The 16,439-nt window shown below is 40.4% G+C and overlaps 1 protein-coding gene across 1 annotated transcript in view; it reads right to left on the bottom strand.

The window, feature by feature from the left end:
- Window positions 1-14,014, bottom strand: part of PARP15 (poly(ADP-ribose) polymerase family member 15) — a 28,735-nt gene extending 14,721 nt beyond the window's left edge. The window contains exons 1-7 of the mRNA XM_029939434.1: window positions 13,930-14,014; window positions 11,698-11,814; window positions 8,049-8,288; window positions 6,852-7,073; window positions 5,577-5,655; window positions 2,954-3,103; window positions 287-349 (exon numbers count right to left, since the gene is read on the bottom strand). Of these exons, the coding sequence (XP_029795294.1) occupies window positions 287-349; window positions 2,954-3,103; window positions 5,577-5,655; window positions 6,852-7,073; window positions 8,049-8,288; window positions 11,698-11,814; window positions 13,930-13,965 (907 nt within the window). The 5' untranslated portion in view covers window positions 13,966-14,014. The remainder of the gene's footprint in view (window positions 1-286; window positions 350-2,953; window positions 3,104-5,576; window positions 5,656-6,851; window positions 7,074-8,048; window positions 8,289-11,697; window positions 11,815-13,929) is intronic.
- Window positions 14,015-16,439: the final 2,425 nt, after the last annotated feature.

The raw sequence follows: 16,439 nt of genomic DNA, 5'->3' as shown, positions 1-16,439 counted from the left end.
ACAAAGCTCTTAAAGATTAGATGGCACGCCCAAGGGCCTTCAGTAAAGGGTTGAGCCTGGATTGTTGGGACCTAGTTCTTTTTAATAGTCACAAAGAGACAGGTGGGATAGTGGGAGAAAGAACCTCTTCCTTACCGCCATAAAGTTATACCATCAGTATCTGCTCTCCCAGGGAATCGACTTTTTTCCAAAGCACTCAACACTTACTTCTCCCATAGGTCCTGTTAGAGTATCCCAGCCCTTTAATCTGCAGTAGACTGTAGCCAAAAGTAACATGTGACCATACCTAGTACAGCACATTCATTTTCCACATCTGGTCCAGCACCTTCAAAAATTGCTTTCGACACCCCTAAGTAAGACACGTTAGTGGTAAAAAGCATTAGTTAAAAATCCAATACATGACTGTAGCTTTTGTACATTAGACTTTTATTCAGCTCACCCTTTGTGTGTAATTCATTGATATCCCTCACAGAAAAACCCACCTTTTCTATAGCAACCTCCATGCAGTAGCTGATCCATAAGCCATCTGAGCTACAGCATGATGGCACTGCCCGACAGCTGACAGTCCCCCGTGTCTGCAGTTTTACAGGCTCTACTCATACAGGGATAGTTTTGCAGTTGTGTAAAGTTGTTTGCATTCTACCCTTACTATCTTATAAAATTGAAAAATAAAAACATGAAAGTTCTGATGCTAATAAGAAGCATGGATCTCAAAACTGAAATAAAATTGAGCACTTTGCATAAATTCTTTGGTTTTAATGTTTTGTTTAGCTTTGTTTTTCATAGATAGGCAGATTCGGTCCAGTGAACCTTCCAGTCAAGGTTGTGGCTTCACCGCTTTGGTCATCGCTAATGACAGCTGGGTTGAGTGGCTGAAAACACAACCATGCATTTTGACAGACTGTTAGAGTTGCCTCCACCACTTACTGGTTAATATGTGACTCGTCACTTTCTCACCCATTGCACAGAGGCCAACACAGTACTTCAAATAACACAGGGTTATTTGAACATTAAAAGAGACAATGCATATAAAATGCTTGGCATGGAATCTGGCACACAGAACGTACTAAATAATTATTAGTTATCATTTTAGTGATCTATCTTCTATCTATCATCTATCTACTTGTGTCTCCTTGATTATGTATGTACATTATGAATTGTTTCTTTTTTAAAAAAATTCCTTTTTTCTTTGTTTTGGTCTCAGACTTTGTGATAATGGAGGTGTTCCCCAAACATCAGATGATCTTCACCAGTCCATTCACATTTAGGAGTAAGTTTGGGAGTACCATGTAAAGGACACTTGCTGACTAGTAGGCTTTAGTGTAAGGTAAGCAGGCAGTACATACTAGACTTTAAGGTAGTTGAGTTTCTCCCCAGAAGGATCCTCCAATCTCATGTCTTAGAGAGCATAAGCTGGTGTGCTGGACCTGGACCTGGACAGGGACAGGGGCTGGGCACTCAGGGTTCAGTACAGAAGCTTTTACTTGAACACTATCCAGCTCCCCACTTTCGTCTCACCTGTGCCTGCTGCTCTAAGTCCAGAATCTCTCTAGTTCTGTTTCTCCAGAGAATAAACCTCCCATCTTTGGTCAAGGAGAAGCAAGGGAAGTTACTGGTGCATTGGATGGATAGAGGATCGAATAAAGGATGTGAGTGCCACTCAAACAGAATTGCATTGATTCTGTTTTCATCTCTTTACTTGTCTCCTACCTTCCCAGGTACTTGCTGCCTCCAACTCTTGTGTCTCTAGGGTCTACCATTCTCTCCTGCTGATGCTAAGCTTTCAGCACTGGCTAGCGGCTTCTCATATTCTAAAAATACATTGCTGTCTCTTGTTCATTATTGGCTTCCCTCCAACTCCCCTTTTCCTTGTAGGTTTAGGCCCTTTTATCTCCTTTCCTTTTGCTTTTTTTTTAAGTTTATCTATTTATTTTGAGAGGGGGGGCGGAGAGAGAGAGAGAGAGAGAGAGAGAAAGAGAGAGAGAGAATATGCTCCAAGCAGACTCCTCGCTATCAGCACAGAGCTCAATGTGGGGCCCACTCCCACAAACCTTGAGATCAGGACCTGAGCCAAAATCAAGAGTTGGAAGCTCAACTGACTGAGCAACCCAGGTGCTCCTCCTTTACTGTTGCTTTAATGGAATTTTAAAAGGAGGATGGACAAATGTATACATTCAATTTATCATGTTTCACATAACCAAATGTTCTTTATGTCTACATTTTGAATGACCAATACATTGGATGAATGTTCTACATATTCACTTCCACATAGTAAGTTCTATAATATTTTGCAATTTTGAAAATATTTAAACTGCTATTTCTATTTATGTTTTATCTTACTCTCTTAATTTCAGATTTATTGCTTTATAATAAAAATATATTAACATAAGCTTATATGTATGTAAGTTATAAACAAATAGACATGTGGGAAGAGCATGCTCAGAGATGTTACATCAGTGGAGGTGGTCAGATAATCTAGGAAAAATCATTTCTGGATCAGTGTAACATAGAGAAGGGAAGAGTTACAAGAGGTGAGATATGAGTGCCAACTGAGTTACACAGAAAGGGAAATAAAAATAGAACTTAAACTTGTTAAATTATAAGTGGCATTTTGATAGTTCAGGGCTAAAGCAGGGACAAGAGCTAACAGGGACAGGTCTGATGTGTCAGTTACACCTAACCTTTACATCGTTACTCCCTGTCTAATCCCCCTGTGGGAAATCAATGTTTGACAGGCAAAGAAACTGAGCCTCAGAGAGGTTAAGTGATTTTTTCCAAGGCCACACAATGGCAAGTGGCTATAGTAGGGATTTGAACCTAGGCCTTTTTAATTCCAGGGCCTACCTGTGTTCTGCTATATCTGTCTATCTACCCAGGCAACACTGGCCACAATTTCCTCCTAGACATAGTCATGTTAACAGTTACAGCCAGCTACATTGCTTAAATAAAATACCTGATTTCATATTAAATGTCCTTGATGTTGAGTTTACAATCACATCTGCCTTTTCTATGGTAATATCTCCAAGAGCAATCTGGAAAGTAACTGCACCAATTTTCATTTCATATACTGTGAACTCAGAGTTGAAGAGAGTCTCGAAGATTCCTGAAAAGCAAGCAAGCACATGAAAGAGTAGCTGGAGAAAGAACAAAAAGAATGGGGCCTTATTCCCTTCCCAGTCCTCTTTCTCCTGGATAAACCCAAACAGTACCATGCCTCCCAGCCTGTTAAGCTGCTGCGTTTTCTTTTTTAGGAAAATTAGAAAATAATGCTTTGTGGCAGTAGGAGTATCATGTTCTGTTAACTAGGATAAGGCAGAAACATCTGATTGGACCCTCTGCCAGTTTGCAAAAGTTGCTATAGCATCATCAGAAAGGCGGGAGGAAGGATGGAGGGCAAATGCTCCCCCGTGTCATCCCGACACCTCTTGGAGACTTCTGTCAGCTTTTTTGAAGTATGATTAACAAATACAAATTTTAAATATTTTATGTGTACAATGTGACACTTTGACACACACACGTTGTGAGATGATTATCCACGTTTCCTGTGTGGGGGTGTGTGCACACCCCACATATGAAACATTGGGGGCACTGGGGCGACTCTGGCAGCTAAATGGCCAACTCTTGGTTTCAGCTCAGGTCATCGTCTCATGAGTTCAAGCTCCACGTCAGGCTCCATGTTGTTGGTTTAGAGCCTGCTTGGGATTCTCTCTCTGTCTGCTCCTTCTTTGCTTGCCCACTCTATCTCTCAAAATAAATAAATAAACTTAAAAATTAAAAAAAATACAAAACATTGTTACTAGCTATAGTCCTATGCTGCCCACTTGATCTCTAGAATTTATCCATCTTATGACTAAGAGTGTGTACCTCCCAGGTGGTTCCTTTATTACCATTTTACAAAAATGGAAATGGTCTTGGTGGCTAGGTCATTTGTCTCATGTTCAACAACAGCTCACTGACTCTACAAAGATGCGCTTTTCCTGTTGCTGCACATCTCCCTGGGGTAGCAACATCAAGCCTGCTCAGAGGAAATTACCTTGACTGTGTTGGCACATTACTGTCCACTCTACACTCGGAGGCTTTAAAACTTAGCTGCACCATTTCTGTTTGTCTCTTAATGCTCTTCAGGTCTCCCTTTCCACATGACACGGCGGCAACAGAACTGCCTGCCCAGGCAGCCATTGTGTAGATTAAATAATATGTATGAAGGGGCACTGGGTGGCTGAGCCTCTGACTCTTGATTTCAGCTCAGGTCATGATCTCACAGTTTGTGAGATCAAGCCCCGCATCTGGCTCTGTGCTGACAGTGTAGAACCTGCTTGGGATTCTCCCTCTCGCTCTCTCTCTCTCTCTCTCTGCCCTTCTCCCCACTCCTCTCTCTCTCTCTCAAAATAAATAAACATTTAAAAAAAGCTTTTTAATATATGAAAGCAATCAGTGAAGTTTAGTGTGTCATACACCTTTTAGTTATGTGTGTGTGTGCAGTTCTTCAGAGGCCTTTACTGGATGAGTCCTTCAAAGTGGAGGACACAGGCCCAGGGGGCTGCTGTGGGCAAGCACTGCACCCAGCTACCCACGCTTCAGTGGAATGAACTCTAGGCAAGGCAGGCTCTGGCACATTCTCCAGGGGCACGGCTTCCCATCCTATACATGTGAGCCAATAGCAGGTGGAGGTGAGAGCAGGGCTTCAGGCCCAGCACATCCAGGACATCCCCCTCAGTGGGCTATGCCCACAGCAGCCCAGGTGGGCCTCCCACCTGCTGCGAGGATCTTGCCGCAGGTGAAGCAGCACATGGGGATGATCAAGGAAGCCACCAGGCAGTCGCTGGTCCCACCCCTGACTACTGTCTTGCTCCTCCATCTTCAATTATCTTTAATTATCATACCTTAGAAACACTGGCCTCATTAGCAGTGATTGTTTTCATATCCTTATGGTACATGTTGGATGGCTGGTTTGTGCAAGCATCCCCTGAATGGCCCTGTTAATCACTATCTTGAAAATGTAGAGATCCTGTTCTCCCTCTATATTCCCATCAAGCAGAATATGCAGAAGAACTTGTTCAGTGTTCAAGGTCAGGGACTGCATGTGGAGGGGTGGCCGGCCCTGAATGTCTCTCTTATAATGAAGAGTTTCCAAGTGTCAGGACTTGATCTCCTTGGAAATGCTGGCCACGCAAAGAGGGGAGGGCCACTGATAATTGCTAGGTAAGTTGCTGTGATATGAAAACTTGCTGCATGTAGATCCAGCACCAGAGGCTTTATCCGGTTGGCCGCTCTTAGACTCCCTGTACATAAGTTTCCCCAGTAAACCTATGTCTCAGATAGTGTCTTTGGGTCTTTTCTTGGGTCTCACTGGACCAACACCCACCCTAGGCTTAGAGTTTGCTGGGGTGCAGGAGCACAACATTCATATGATTTATTCTTTGTGTGCTCAGACAACGGAACATGCTCTAACACCCCCTCCATCACTGATTTGTTCCTCATGTGAATTAGCTTTGTCTCCTATTGGTCTTCAGCTGCCACTGAAGAGCTACTAAGCAGAGGGAAATAGTTTTTTCAGCAGAATAACTTTGCCAGACCTTGGCCACTTCCAGACATAAGAATCTTGTCCTTATTGGGATTTCCTCTCAACCATTTAGTGAATTCATCTAAAAATGCCTGAAAATAGAAATACAGTTACCAACAAGAACAATATTCTGTAAAAATATTAATCCAAATCTTTGGAGCACTGATCACCAGACATCAATTAGGAACAATAGTTCTCCCTAGATTTCCAGTTACCCAGAGACTAATTACAGGATTGCAGTTCAACCTAGGACTTTTCTCAGTAAATACCAGTGCTGATTTACTTTATTTCATGGGAAGCCCACAATTCTATCTCAGATACCTGAGAATAACTAAGAACTTAGAAAAGAACATTATATTCGATATCTTTTTAAAGTACTCAGGTTAGTAGTTTGTGGCAATAGCCCTTAAAGTCAGGTAATGAAAAGGTAATAATAACGACTTCTGCAACCAGTTTTGAGGTATTCTATATGCTAGAAACAATGCGGAACATTGCAAATACATCCTCTCTTAATTCCCACATCAACTTGAAGAGGTATTATTCACTCTACACATGATAAAACTGAGATTCTGAGAGGTTGCCTCACTCAACCTTTAAATGGCACAATTGAAATGCAAACCTAGCGGCACCTTTCTTCTTTGTACCTTCATATTGTTTGCACTTTCGCTATAGCTATGTACGATTTACATAAAACCAATATAACTTTTTCAAGAGTGAAAAACAGATTTTGGCACTCAGAGTGGGCCAATCAATTGGCTAAGGAGTGCATCTCAAGGAATGCCACCTTACCAAGGCAGGTGTCAGGGGTTAAGTATTTACGAAATGTGCTTTGATTGCTTCTCTGAATACTGAATACTGTACTGCTATTTTCTAGCTTAAGACCCTCATAGACTTAGGTAGACTGTATTCTAGCCAAAACAAAACAAAAAACCCACAACAACAAAACCCTAAATTCTTGAGGTTACTCTTATTTGGTCTTTTCCCTATAAATAAAGCCATGACTTAGCTTTCATTCAGTGTTAAAATGTCTGGGCCACTTTTATGCCAAGAACTTTCTGCTACTTCCTAAGAATTTATTAAGTACAAATTATCTTGTCTTTTGCTAAACTATCTGGGAAGGATTATATGACTTCTCAGTGTTATATCATAAGTCTTATGACAACTCCCTATCAGTAAACAACACTTATGGACAGGAAAGTGAAAACATTATTATTTGCAGATCTACAAAGATATTTGATTGCACTTAGGTTCACTTGCCAGAATGACCAGAAGAGATACTTAACCATACCTGATGGATTTCATCATCATCTGGATGTATCAGAAAGTGAACTTCTTGTAAGGTTTCCAGCCATTCATTGCTACTAAATTTGAACACTTCTGAAAGGATTAGTTCAACAAAAATAGCTTTGGGAAAACTCAAATTTTCTGTTCCAATCATGGGAAATGTAATTGATGAAAAAGATAACTCTTCCATAATTGTCAAACAGTTCCTGATTATATTTGCCATGATCTGAAATGTACAAAATACATTTATATAAGTTAGGGAGTAAGCTGGTGAGAAATACAGAGAGCTACAGCTCCAGAAACTCTGACTACGCCTTCTCTGCTATGCTTGGCTTTGTCCAGAGCTAGGGTGTCAAAAAGGGAAATTGAGAGGGAGAAGGACATTGCAGAGAGATTCTAACTCATGCAGGAAGAAGGTTCTAATAGTATGGGAACGGTCACACGAACAATGGTGTCTTGTTGCAGTTAAAAGAGATGTTCATGAAGAGTTTCTAACAACATGGGGGATGTTTATGTTAAGTAAAAAAAAAAGGCAAAACTAAAAAATGTTTGGAGAGGAATCTCAACTAAGATATAAGTATGCATAAAATTGACTTGAAGGGATTACAATAAAATGTTAACAAAAGTTAACTCTAGATGGCTGGATTATAATTTGTATTTTTATTTTTGTCTTTGTACTTCCTGTATTTCCTCCAATGTACATGTATTACTTTCATATTCTAAAAAAAAGAAAGTGGGAGTTAAACTGGGAATTGAGGTGAGAAGTCATCAAAAGAAGGGCAATGACCCTTCATCCTTTACCACAGCTCTGGCTGCATCTCTTTGTTATACTGAAGGATTATTACACTAATTTTCAGATAACATTCCCAGAGAACCCCAAGGATTGTTACTATTTTCAAGGTTAGTTATACTGTAATAACTGGTAGCTATGATGGACTGTTCATGGAATGTAAAAAAGACTTCAGTAAATAGACAAGGTTCAGCCAATACTAGGGTTTTTCAATCTGGGCCAGAAAAGTCTGTGTGATAGGGGTTCATGTGCGCTTGGTAGTAGGCTTAGCCTCCCTGGCTGTCAGTAGCCAATGTAACAAGCCAAATTTCTCCTGGGAATAAATTCACTTTGCTGAGAACCACAGATCTAGGCCCTGCCTAAAGATCACCAGAGCTATCAATGAAGCAGAGAGCTAAGGATCTTCTCTACCTGCTGAGAGGACCCTTCTCCATTATCCCAGGCTGGTGCCACAACATGGAGCACAGCTTTGCAGTTCAGATTGCAGCCACTTGTCATGAATATGCTACCTATATTCTCCTCCGTTTCTTGCCTGGTGACATATAACTCTTCCTGGAGCTTTGGACCAGCATTCTGTAAAAGAGCCTGAGATAGTGGCCCTCCTCTTTCAAGCTGAAGATCCACTGGAACATTGTTGACAATGACCTCAGCCTTAAGCAAAACAGCAAAAGTTTGTTAGAGTTCAAATCAATAGTTATTAAGCACTTATGAATTGCCAAGTATTATGAGGTAATGCACAAGATATGTTTTGTCTGTCATATTGACCTCTCAGCCCTACCCTCAAGGGGCTTCCAATCTGTCGTTAGTACTTAGATAATGTAACAAGGTGAGCCGCAAAACGTAGAAATTAAGGAAGTATGGCACCCACTACTGTTAACATATGATGGGTCAGAGTAGGGCTATGAAGATGAGCAAACAGAAAGGAGAGTCAGAATGAAGGATAGAAGCAGAAACAGAAAGATAGCTAGACAGATGGAACCAAAAATTGAACTCTGAAAGAGACCAGTGAGGAAGAAAGAGTTGCTTTTAGACTGGAAGGAACTGAGAGTAATTGTTCTGTCTTTATTAACATACCTAAAGAAAGAACAGGTCCCTTTGAAGGGCATGGGCAGGGAGGGGGGTGCAGATTCTGGTAAGCCCTGAAGGCCTAAACAACGGAAGGTCATGGAAGTGAAGGTAGGCAGCATCCACTATAGCCTGTCCAGGAGTATGGGTTTCTCCAATGCTTGCTGAGGCCATCCCTTTGGTGAGATGTGGTCATGACTTGATGCTGACAGATATTAAATATTCAATCCATCCAATTCCATTTATTCTGATTTTGTATTCAAATTTGGAAGGCAGAATGCTTTGCTCATGTGGATTTTGAGTATTCTGGTTCCTTGGGAGCTCTTCCTTATTGTAAATTAAAAGGTGTCTATGTCTTTGGGCCACATAACAGTTATATTTCTCACCATCATAGGTCCACCTCAGTCTTACATAGGTTAGTTAACATAAACTAATCTCAGGACCTGAGAAGCTTCCTGCAGGGAAAAAGTCAGTGAGCCTTTCATGGGGCAGTTGGTTAAGCGTCTGACTCTTGACTTCAGCTCAGGTTATGGTCTCATAGTTCTTGGGATTGAGCCCAGCGTTGCGCTCTTCACTGACAGCACAGATCCTGCTTGGGTCTCTCTGTCTCTGTCTCTGTCTCTGTCTCTGTCTCTGTCTCTTTCCCTTTCTCTCTCTCTCACTCTCTCATTCTCTCAAAATAAATAAATAAATAAACAAGTCGGTGACCTTTCCAAAAAACCAAGATCCAGCCCATTTTCACTCTACTCCCTGCTTACTGATTCCTACACAGTTTGGGGAAGCAATATATTAACATGCAAAACAGCAAAATAGTCTTAATGTTTACATCAGTTCAAGATAATCAAAAGAAACTGTGTTAAAAATACAATTAGTAGTTGCTATAGAATTTTTTTAAAAAGCAGAAATCCTTCAGACTGGACTAGTTAGTAAAGTCTTTACAAAGAGTATAAGGTATGAATCTGGGACAGTGGAAAAGAAGGCAGTAAGCCTTCTAGGTGGGTGAGTATTTAAGAAAACACATAGGATTGAGAAAGGTCAGAAAGCAGTCCAATTTAGCAAATGGAGAGTGTCAATGGAGAGAGATAGGGCTGGAAAGAGATTTGGGGCCAGATGATTGATAGAAGACTCTGTAAGCTCACACTTGTTTGGGCTTTATCCTGCAGGCAGTAGGGAGCACCTGATAAATATGCATCACACAGCTGTGGAGAGGACAGAAAGGAGGGCGAGACTGAGGGTGCCGAAAGACGAGTTGACTGTGGGAATGGAAAGGAAAGGGCATGTACATGGGACAGTGTGCAAGGAGGCTGGGAAAACATTTGGATAGGGAAAGGAACTCAGAGAAGAAAGAGTTAGAGGATTCCAAAGTTTAGATGGCACCATCCAACCACGAGAACAAGTATCCTGACAGGGTTGATGAGAGTTTAACAACGAACAGACATGTCATGAAAAGACCTCAGTTTCTTCATCTTATAGATGTACATGTAATATCTCTCGCAGTTAGATTGTAGCACTAATTGGGTGAGGTAAACTTTCAAGTGGTCTGTCCTAAGTGGATAATGATGATAGCTATCATTTTTTGAGTCTTCACTATGTGCCAAGAAGGAGCTAAGTGCTTTATGTGGATTATTGTATTTTACCTACCTCACAAGAACCCTATCATGATCATTCATAATTATAGATAAGGACACTGAGACATAAGGGGGAATGTTGACTGAGATCAATGGCTGGTCAGTGGTGGAGTGGGATTTGAACCATGCCAGGACCAGCTTTGGAGTTGGTCTGCATAACCACTACACTATGCCTTCTTCTAGCAGAAAAAAAGAAACTTTCTATACTTGTATGTGAGCCAATTCTTTCCTGGTCTGAGTATGCTCACCAAGCAATCCCATAATAGGCAGCTATAAAGCTATTACCCATAGCCATGGCAATTAGATTCTTCATTGCAAATTAAGTAATTACAATTCCAGTTTTATAAATAAGTCTTCTGAGCTTGATTAGTGTTACCTTTCTGGGTAAAATTATAATATTCAACTTTCCAACTTGAAGCTCTGAGAAAAAGGTCCTAAAACCATGTGACAAAGGAATCTAAGGACTCTAGCTACTGTAGAGAACATGAAGAAACTGGCTGGCCACTTCCCTGCTGCTATCTCATTAGCTGCAGCAAAAGCAAAGAATATTTCCAGTGACTTATAATCCATTAGTCTCCAAATTTCTCAGAAGAATTCTTTCCATTAATCTTGAGAGTATGCCATCCGGTAAATATCAAGTGTCAAAATGGTGTAAGAATTCTGAAGAAGAATCCAAATCAGTAAATCTCTGCATATAAGAATCACCTGGAATTCTTTTAAAAACTAGTGCTATCCCTCCCCACCCCCATCAGACCACATACCTGACCAATTAAAATCAGAGTCTCTAGGGGCTAGGTCATCGACATTTATAGTTTTAAAAGCTTCCCCGATGATTCTGGTGTGCAGTCAGCATTGAGTATCATAGATGTCAACTACAGATGGGATATAGCACCTGTAGCTCCTGCTAATTGGTGATTCTAAGGAGGAAATAGCAATAGGAGGGGAGGCAGCAAAAGCCAAGCTGAGCATTTAAGTACCTGTACTGGTAATCTTTCTCCTTTCTTGTTCTGCCTGTGTCTCAGGAAGTGCTCAGACAGGAGCAACAGGGTATTTGTGAAGGATAATATAATAGGATTATAATCCATAAATGCTGATTGGAGCAGGAGAGAAAAACAGAACTGGGTTGAAAGTAGGTCAAGATAAGTTATAGAGAAATAAAAGAGGTGGATATGCACACCCTGGCTTGTGGTCAACCTGGATCTCTTCACATGAGAACATGTGGAGTACAGGATGGTAAGTATAGCCCTACTTGAACCTCAGGTGAGTTTAACTTCCCAAATTTATATGGTCTTCATCTTTGATCTTAAATCACAGCAGCAATTAGGCCCCATTGTCTCTTGACGGATTTACTAGATAGCAACACTTACCTGTAAACAAGTAACATCTCCACTTATCAACAAAAGCTTTAGACCTTCTTCGGTTTGGGTTGAGGCTACCACATTTCTGTTGAAAAGATCATTTTTCCAGCTGGCTTGGTCTCTTGACTGTGGAGAAAAACAGTAAAAATAATTACCAGGCAATGCTATTAGGAGACTTTCCTCATAGGTGTCCAAACAGAAACTATTAGATTCCTCACCTCTCTAATTCAACTCATAATCCAAGCCTAAGATTCAAAAGCAAATCATGTATTACCCCAGTTTTTGAGTATCAACTGTATTTAACACTCCAAAAGAGTGAGCTCTTTTACCTATTCCACCAAGAATTCTAGCTTAGCAGACACTGCTCATATTTCCCTGGCTCTTTCTGTTTAAGGGCACCTGGGTCTTATTTCCAGCTCTATTTCTGTTTTTCCTTTTAATTTTTTAATTTATTTTTGAGAGAGAGAGCAAGGAGGAGAGGGGCAGAGAGAGGGGTAGACACAGAATCCGAAGCAGGCTCCAGGCTCTGAGCTATCAGCACAGAGCCCAATGTGGGGCCCGAACACCTGAAACCATGAGATGGTGACCAGAGCCTAAGTCAGACACTCAACTGACTGAGCCACCCAGGTGCCCCTCTAGCTGTATTCCTTGTCCGACGACTTTCTTTAGTGCCAAAGCTTGCTTTGCTTGCAGATGTCGCCGAGAGGTATCACAGGGAAATCACGCAGCCCTTCCACCACCAGCTCCCCCCAAGCCCTCATCAGATGATTGACCAGAATTCCTGTAAAATCATCCCCAGCAACCTTGCCTTCCAGGTAGGACTCAGTCTGAGTTTCCCCAGTGGGATTAAGTGATAACAGATTTGATAACACACCTTATCAGTATCTTTTACCTCCCTATTTAGATCATTTGCACTTGAATCCTGTCTCAGGTACTCTTCTGAGGGAACCCAAACGAAGGCACACCCCTTAGTTCTCCACAACAACACATTTGTAGCTTGACTATTAATCAGTCATAGAATTTTAGAAGTTAAAGGGTCATCACAGATCATCCAGTACAGAAACTTCATGGGGGGGGGGGGGAGGAACCAGTCTGCAAAAAGATGAAACCACTTACTCAAAGTCAAATTATTAACTGATAAAGGACACAATCCTTGAATCTGTTCTTCACAGAATCTACAGGAGGAGCTTATCTACCTGACAGTATTGTCACGCTTACCAATGGTAAAACATGGGACACATCACCACCCCATTCCATATACCTTGTCATCCACATCTGTCACAGACATTAATTGGTATCAACACTCATTTTCAATCAATCCAGATAGAGTTTCAGAATCGTGTTCAACACAGAGCTCCAGGCAACAAATGTCATTTGATCAGAGGTAACCCGTGAAATGAAATGTATTTTCCATGCCTGATCTAACTCAAAAAGGATATGACTTTTCTTTGCTTAAAATAATCTTAAAGAATTTTCCACACTCTACTTTCTGTAACAAACAGAAAATTCCAGAAGGACTGGAAATGGGTTTCTTGAACAGTCCTCTTCACTTGCTCAAGAATTTCATTTTTTATGCTCTCCTGCATGTGCTGTGATATGTTTGGTGCAAGCATTATCAATGACCTCCCACCTTGGTGAGCAGTAGGATAAATGGGTATTAAGGAGGGCCCTCATTGTGATGAGCACTAGATGTTATACGTAAGTGATGAAACACTAAATTCTACTCCTGAAACAAATATCACACTCTGTTAACTAACTAGAAAACTAACTAGAATTTAAATAAAAACTTGAAACAAACAAACACATGACCTCCCACCCTGAGAATTCCTTGGGTATAGACTCTTCCAAAGCATTGGAGTGAAGACTAAAAAACCTTCCAGAAGCACCAGCCACATTCTTTATCAAAATTTGTTTTTTCCTTTTCAATGTTATGATTGGTGTCTTGTGTTAAACTCTTTTCACATCCTCCAAACAACCTGCTATTATGATCACCCCCTTGACTGTATCAGACTCAATAGAAATCTTATCATCTTCTATGCTGTTTTTTATGTCTTCCCATACTGCTGGCTTCATATTCAATTTGGTGACTTGATATTTAGAGATGATATGGCAGAAGTTTTTAGAAATGTCCTCAGTCCAGGTCTTGATGACATTGATTGTTGTTCTTCCTTGAGTGAATTCAGTGGCCATAGACCTGACTGTTACCTCTAGCCTCTTATAGTTGACTTGGTGTCATGTTACCTCACAGCGATGCCTTCCCCTTTTATAATTTATCATTCCAATCAGGTGATGCTTCTTCTGCAAGATCCTCTATATGAGAGGATGCAGCAAAATAGTGCTGGCAACTTTCTCTGGGGCTTCTCCTTTCCATACAAGGCTATGCCCAAAGTCACATAATATGGAAACACAGTAATGGGCCTTTCATTGAAGACAAGCTTTTCAGCCAAGTAGGTGTCCACCACTAAACAAAATAAAAAGTAAAGGGTAGGTATTCAGACAAAATCTTTGGCACAAAATGAAATCCTGATACTAACGAGACTCTGAAATATAGTATATCTACCTAAAATGGTACCACTGTCAGACAGCTCAATGAAAGATGTAACATTCATGAATGCAATGGACCTAATTCTTACTGAATGTAATAGGTCTATTCCATTCATGTTTACTTTGCAGTGAGGTCTGTACAATTGATATGATATTTCCATTGACATTCATTATAATGTTGGGGAGGTGATTTTTTTTCTGGAGAAAAAAACTTAGCTCTTAAAAAGTCAATAAATACAAACAATAATGCATGAGCAATTAAAAATAAATTGTTAGAAGTAAAGCCAATACAGTTTTTATTTTTTATTTTTTTATTTTTAAAAAATTTTTAATGTTTATTTATTTTGGAGAGAGAGACAGAGAGACAGAGTGCAAGTAGGGGAGCACAGAGAGAGGAGAAGACACAGAATCTGAAGCAGGCTCCAGGTTCTGAGATGTCAGCACAGAGCCAGATGCGGGGCTCGAGCCCATGAACCTTGAGATCATGACCTGAGCTAAAGTCAGATGTTTAACCAACTAAGCCACCCAGGTACCCCAAGCCAATACCATTTTTAAAAGAAGAGTTATAATAGTCAAAAATATTTAAAACAATTGCATGCTGTAATAAAAATTTTTCATAAAATAAGATCAGATTCCCTAGAAGCAGAGCCTGAGATGAAGATTCATTACAAGTGAATTATTCATGTAGTACTCTCAGGAAAAATACATAGGAAGTGAGAGACAAAGACAGAGAATATGGTTCAGGTTCATCCCGGCTCCTGCCTAATCCTGCAAGGAGATCTGGAGTATATAAGTTGCATCATGGTGCTATCCCAACGTTGAGACTGGGAGCTGGGTTTTTTAACATCATACCAGTAGTCATTTATTGTCTACAGGTCATCCTGGTTGGGTGATGAATGTCAACTCCCAGGGACCTCCAGTCTCCAGACCTTTAGTCTCCTGAAGGCAATCCCTCTGGAGAAGGTTGTGAGTGTCCTCTACAGCAATACATGCAGCAGTTGTATTATGAGTGAACCTAATACATAAAAGAGACCCCAGGACATTTGGAGAAGCACCAAAGGAAAGGAAGGGCACTAAGGAAAGTCCCAAGAATAACTGCACAAGTTTGGGAAAAAGATAATGTGGCTTAGCAGCTAATATAAAAATATCTAAGGGATTTTGGTTGTAAATAAACTCTGTATAAATTAACAGTGATGTAGCTGTGTTTAAGAACTAAAAAAAAAAAAAAGGGTGCCTGGGTGGGTCAGTTGGTTAAATGTCTGACTCTTGACTTCAGCTCAGGTCATGCTCTTACAGTTTCATGAGTTCAAGCCCCATATTGGGCTCCACGCAGATAATGAGGAGCCCACCTGGGATTTTGTCTCCCTCTCTTTCTGCTCCTCCCCAACTTACACTATCTCCGTCTCTCTCAAAATAAATAAATGTAAAATAATTTTTTTTAAAGAAGAAAAAAAGTCACCAAATGCTTGGAAGAACATGGAGCAGTATGAACTCTCATTCAGTACTGATGGGAATGCAAAATGGTACAGCCACTTTGGAAGACAGTCTGGCAATTTCTTACAAAACTAAACATACTTTTACCATAGGATCCAGCATTTGTACTTTATGGTATTTACCCAGATAATTTCAAAACTTACATCCACACAAAACCTGCAAATGAATGTTTACAGCGACAATACAACTTTATTCATAATTGCCAAAACTCAGAAGCAACCAAGGTGTCCTTAAATAAACGAAAGGACACAATGCATATGATGCCTCCATAAAACAGATTATTCAGAGATAAAAGAAATGAGCTATCAAGATACAAGAAGACGTAGAGGAAATATAATGCCTATTGCTAAGCAAAGGCTGAAAGGCTACATATTATATGATTCCAACTACATGACATTTTTGAAAAGGCAGAACTGTGGAGACAGTAAAAATATCAGTGGCCCCCTGCAGTTTAGAGGAGGAAGGGAGGGATTAATAGGGGAGCAAGGGGGATTTTCAGGGCACTGAAATTATTCTGTATGAAACTATAATTGAGGACACATGACATTATGCATTTGTCAAAACCCAGAGAACCATCCAACACAAAGAGTGAGCTTTAATGTGATGGAATTTAGTTAATAATAATGCAGCAATACATTTTCATCAATTTTAGCAAATGTACCACACACTAATGCAAGATGTTAATATTAGGGAAATTTGGGGTTAGGAGGAAT

The sequence above is a fragment of the Suricata suricatta genome, chromosome 5, assembly GCF_006229205.1.
Source record: "Suricata suricatta isolate VVHF042 chromosome 5, meerkat_22Aug2017_6uvM2_HiC, whole genome shotgun sequence".
Taxonomy (NCBI): domain Eukaryota; kingdom Metazoa; phylum Chordata; class Mammalia; order Carnivora; family Herpestidae; genus Suricata; species Suricata suricatta.
This window is presented reverse-complemented; position numbering and strand designations above follow the sequence as displayed.